At 33.5% G+C, this 6,000-nt stretch overlaps 1 protein-coding gene across 1 annotated transcript in view; it reads right to left on the bottom strand.

The window, feature by feature from the left end:
• The window catches only part of LOC18052770 (coumarin 8-geranyltransferase 1b, chloroplastic), an 11,126-nt gene extending 8,218 nt beyond the window's left edge, over positions 1-2,908 (bottom strand). Inside the window, exon 1 of the mRNA XM_006446934.2 lies at positions 2,787-2,908. Coding sequence (XP_006446997.2) covers positions 2,787-2,908 — 122 coding nt within the window. The remainder of the gene's footprint in view (positions 1-2,786) is intronic.
• Between the last annotated feature and the right edge of the window lie 3,092 nt (positions 2,909-6,000).

Raw genomic sequence — 6,000 nt, 5'->3', positions numbered from 1 at the left:
AGAATGTACAGTGAGCTCTTTGATGTGAAGTGGCTCGGTGAAATTTCACCAGTATATATGATCTCAATAGAGAAAAATTAAACTTGATATTTCCACTGAAAAAAAAAAAAAAAATATTTGCTTTCAGACTTAAGTACCGTTTGTATTTCTATCTGATATCTAATTAAGTCTTAATTGGTTGAAGCCTTTTTCTTTTTTAATATCATATTATATGTGGCATCTTGTTTTCTTCTTAAAAAAAAAAATTAAACTTAGTTATTTGATATTTATGTCTTTAAGGTCAAAATGAATGAAGGGATGATGTTTTTATATTTGAGGACATAAACATATTTAATAGAGACATTTTTGAGATATAGTATTTATTTTTATTCAAATAAAAAAATTAACTTTTTCAATTCAAATATAAATGCTTGAAAATTATAAATAAGTTAAAAAGTAAACGAATAAATTTAAAAAAAATTAAAATTAATAAAACTTCAAAATTTGATCGTTTAACAAATAAGGCCTGTAGAGAGAAATTTGTTGGGTTAATAAAATTAGGAATTTAGGATAGTGTAGAATGTGGCCATACGTTTAGTCCAATCGAGCTTGAGTGATGTAGTTTGAAATAATTGGGAGATTATTTGTAGTGATGAATTCACTCTTGGAGTCTGAAAGATCAGTCGGTAGTGACAGATTAATTCACTACCCAAAATCATGGCATGATTTCGGAATTACAATAATATTATGTAAGAACTGTTATATAAATGACTCTTTCTCACTGCAATTTTTTTTTTAAAGAATCAACAATTCAACCTAATATGTAAGAAAATTTGCATATATAATATTTATCATAGGGATTCGTGGGGATAATATGGCTATTTATTTTATTGAACAAATAATACTCTAATAAAGAACAAAATATAGATGACAATCAAAAATAAAATAATTAGTTCAACCACTTCTTATTTTGTCTTCAATTTTTTTTTCATTTTTTTTAAGAAATCTCGGTGGAGGAGGAAACTTTGTTTAAATAAAAAAGAACGAAACTTGTGTGCTTCCAGTATTGCACTGACAAAACTTCAGTCAACATACAACGACGTTTTTATTTAAGTGAAAGCGAAGATTAATGATATTTATTCATTTGTTTAATAATTATGTCTTTTACGAACAATTAATATAAGTCAATTTGCCGTCCAAAGTCCAATTTATTTATATTTTTAAAATACCCTCGTCCTTATCTTTAGGAAATAAAATTAAGTGCACGAAACAGAAATGATTGATTAATGTATCAGTAGTTTATGAAAAATTGCTATTTTATTGTTAACTAGTGTTATTTACTCGTAGTTTATTTTGACATCGACAAGGTTGGGCTCTAGTCAAGCCTATGAAAAGAAAGAGACAAACAGTAATTCCAGTATTGATCCTCCCGCAAATTCAATATGTCAACCCACAAAATATATTATGTTGTCATTTTCGCCAATAATTGTTAATATTTTAACATTTCAGTCTAAATTATTATATATAGACTTTGACTTCCAAAAAGCTACCTCTATAATCTCCTAAAAATTTCCAATTCTAGCTCCAAAATTTACCGCTATTATTTTGTGTTCGGTTGGAACTTGGTGAATGGTGATAGATGAGGGGGGAGGAAAGGATTTTGATTCTCTGTCCCCTTGCATTGTTCAGCTGGCAATAGAATGGTGGAATTCAATTTCAATTGAGATTTGAATTTTATCAAATTTAGGAATATGGATCCTTCACCAAAGAATTAAAGAGGTCAAATTCTATTAATTAGTTTATTTTAATTGAATAACTGTTATTTATGACTTGTTTTGTCAAATAATATTATTGATATTTTTTATGTTAATAATTTTAAAAATAAAAAATTAGAAATATGAGAGGGTGCCAACATAAATTGAATAAATAATAACAGTTATTGAAATTTTATTTTGTGTTAAACAGTGATTTATTTAAAAACAAAACAAAATAAATTTATTTAGTTAAATCTTGAAAAGTTTAAAATTAAACATTAAAAGCATCGAAAACAAAAATATTTAATTTCTTTTCTCTCTTGGAATTTTTTTTAAAAAATCAGACAACATAAATTGAATTCTCCTGTCATTTTCTCTTCTTTCTTCTCTTTTCTTCCCATATTTTCTCCACTCATTTTTGTGAACTGAATACCACCTTAACTTCCGTTTGTTTGATTCTTACCATATTTATATTTTGTGTGTGCATGTGTATTCTCTCTTTTCATACAATTGACGAAGAGATACATATCGTAATAATTCAACAAAGAATTTATAACCGACGAGTAATTTCTAAACAGTAACAAGCATTCTATTGCTGACAAGGTATTCCAAATTTGTCTCAAATTGTATATCTTTTTGTAATGCTCCATCTTTAATTGACATTTACATGTTTGTGCCAATCAATCCATTTGGAAGCTAGAGTGGCTATTTGTGTATGTACTTGTCCCGAGACGAAAGGATGACTGAAACTGATTTCTTATTACCTTCATTTATTAATGTATCAATCAAAATCACTCAGTCAATTTCGTTTAGATAGTTAGCGTATCATTTTGCGTCATAATTTTTTGGTTCAATCAATACTTACCTATAGTCGCCCAAGTATAATGCCCGTGTCCCTTTTCTAATTAATTTGTTTACTGTTTCGATACGAAACATTATATATATATATATGGCTAACTTTTGGGGAAATTTACAGTAATAACCAAAAAAGTTTTGTTTTTTTTCATTTTAACCCCCCACAAATATTTCTATCAACATTAGCCATTAAACAACCTTTGAGACAAAAATACCCCTCCCTCATCTCTCCCCCAACACTCCCTTTCACTCATCTCTCCCAAACCGATCCAACTCCCATCATCGGCGGCGACATCAACCCTCGTCGACGGCGGCTCCATCTCTCACCGGCATCCGATCTACGATCTACGATCTACAACCTTCAACAAAACCTAGGTTAGTCATTTTTCTAATTTTCATTAATTTAAAATGAGATTTTAGAATAATAATAGTTATAGCTTGAGAATAATAGTGGTGGTGATGATGTTTGTGGTGGTTGGTGGTGTTTGGGAGTATTGTTTTCGATTTTGGAGTGATTGTGCTTAATTTTGGGGGTGGGGAGAGAGAGGGGCAGGGCAGGGCGCGCGCGCGCGCCCATCGTTGGGCAGCAGCGTGCGGCCATGCGCGGCCCATTGGTGCGAGAGGCTTGCTGTAGCACCAATGTTTTGGTGCGACAGGCCCTGTCGCAACATTTTTTTGGAGCAACAGGCCCTGTCGCAATATTTTTTTGGAGCAACAGGCTTGCCTGTCGCACCAAAAATTAGTATTTTTTTTTTACGAGTCAATTTTTTTTTCCGTAAATGTAATGTAATAATTTTATAAATATTACAGATACATGGCAAAATCAGAATCACCGGATATCGAAGTAGGCAAGATGTATTTTCGTTATGCCGATCACTTTCCTGGTCGAATTTCGAGCATGTGTATGTTATCTTCGGTCGTAAAAGCCATCGAGGAAAAATTAACGAAGCAGTAGTTATTCATGTTCAAAAAGGATATATTTGGGCATTTCTTGGAGTGTCGAAGTTTTCCATTTAGTGGGGTGATTTTGCACAATCTTTTACTGCGGCAAGTGGCCCATGAAGAAGATAGTCGTGAAGATCAGTTATGGTTTCAAATTGGTAAGCATTTGATTCGCTTGTCAATTGTCGAATGGTGCTTGGTTACTGGATTTTCATTTGGTGTTGATACCAATCAAAAAAATGATGAAATGGAGCAGAGGCTACAGAATACGTATTTTGGTGGTGTGCATCGTAAGATTAATGTGAAGCAATTTGATGCAGTATTTAAGGAGTTGAAATTCGAGGAAATGGACGATATGGACGCATTAAAGATTGCGCTGTTTTATTTTGCGGACAGAGTACTAAATGCAAGAAAAAATCATTGTCAAGTCAATTTCGATTGGCTTGACCAAGTTGATGATATACAGTACTTCCGAAAGCGTCCATAGGGTCTATTGTCGTGGGAAATGATTTACGAGAGTCTTGACAATGCACTGTTCGAGAAAGACAAGAAATTTAAAAAGACTCGGTTGAAAAATCCAGATCATAATATTGAAAAATACAATCTTTACGGCTTTACGTCTGGGGTTCAGGTGCATTTTTTTTCCTGCGATATTAATAAGTTTTATAGTATTAAATATTTGATAGTTGTTTTATTTGATTTTTCACTTTTGTTGTTGTAGGGCTTGGATTTACGAAGCAATCGGAGGGTTGTCATCAACATGGGTCGTCAAAACGAAGAATAAGATTCCCCGCATTCTGCAATGGAAGCCCATGGCGTCTTCGAGAATCAACTTTGCGGAGGTTTATTCGTTCTTCAACGACAAATCTCGTCTTGTAAGTAATATGTATTACTTATTTTTTTTAACTTTACTAAATTTAAGTTATGTTAAAATTTTCAATTTAATTTATTGCAGGGGGACGTTTTACAAACTCTTGAGCCAAATTCAAAGGAGAGTAGCAGAAATTATTGGGTCTCTGTGAAGGATTACTTGCCAAGCATTCCAGGCTGGGTTCTTAAGGTTGGTATACTCTAAGTACTAAAAATTTTTTAATCGAAATGCATTCCAGACTGGGTTCATAAGGTTGGTATACTCTAAGTACTAAAAATTTTTTAATCGAAATATTTGACTTTTCATTTACTAATTTTAAATGATACTTTATACAGCACCAATCCTCAATCAACGCGATGTCGTCGGTTACAAGGCAATGAGGTGGCTGTTGATGACCACCAGCATCAAACAGAAAACTCTGATGACGCACGGGATTCTGAGGTTATAAATAATGTTGATGACCACCAGCATCAAACAGAAAACTCTGATGACGCACGGGATTCTGAGGTTATAAATAATATACGATATTTTTCCTTTATAAATTATTAATTTTTTATTATTATTCTAAAGTTTTATTTTTTTCTTTTGTAATAGTCGAGGACAAAGCAGTTTAATGATTACATACAACGACGGCTGGATAAGATTGATCGTAACGTGTATGAAATAAAGTCAGAATTAAAAGATTTTAAAGAAACCATTGTTCGCTTCATCGAAACATTTTCTAAACGTCCAAATAAGGATTCTCCCCCTGCACGCTCGTATGCAGTGAGCAAATTTAAATTTAATAATTATGTTCGTTTAACTTTTAATTTAATAGTTGTTTAATATGTTCTTCTTGGCGAATGGACAGGCCCTGGATGACTATGGAGTGTATACTGACGTGGGCAATGAAAATTTGTCTACGCCCACGTCATTGTATAGTTTCTACGGGGATGTTAGTGGGGAGAGCGTGTAGGTGTTCACTGAGGTGCCTCCGAGCGTTAGTAAGTTCGGCCGCGCGTACATACCGTCGTATGTTTATAACAGTCCTTACATGATTCCTCCGGTCAGGCGAGGACAGCACGTCCGGCCTTTACCTCGACCCCAAATCATGGAGCATGCGATTGACATGAGTACGAGTGTGGATGTAAATCCACTTAGAGGATTAGAGGACTCTAGTCTATTTGCTGAGTTTGATCGATGGTTCACTGGTGATAGCAGAGTCCGCCGGAGAGTCCAGCACCCGCGGTCATTCTTTGAAATAATTTTGGGTACAGCTTCGATGGGATGGCTAGGCGATGAGGTATTTTTATTTTCGAAGTTATGTATACTGTTGTGGCTTTGTTTCACCAAAATTTTTCTTTTTAATCGTTATATTTCTGTTTCTCAACAGCATATTCACGAGTATCTCCGCTTGATTAACGAGAAACAACTGCAGTATCCAAATGCCTTACTCCAACGTGTCACACATACTGACACATTTTTTTGGGTAACGTGCCGACAAAACTTATAAATACTATTTAATTTTTTTAATTATTGCCTTTAAGTTTTGTTAATTTATGCATTTCTTGGTTATCTATGTACTAGGTGTTCTTGAATCAGTTATGGAACAACGGGGAT

Source organism: Citrus clementina, unplaced genomic scaffold (genome assembly GCF_000493195.1).
Source record: "Citrus clementina cultivar Clemenules unplaced genomic scaffold, Citrus_clementina_v1.0 scaffold_2, whole genome shotgun sequence".
NCBI lineage: Eukaryota > Viridiplantae > Streptophyta > Magnoliopsida > Sapindales > Rutaceae > Citrus > Citrus x clementina.
This window is presented reverse-complemented; position numbering and strand designations above follow the sequence as displayed.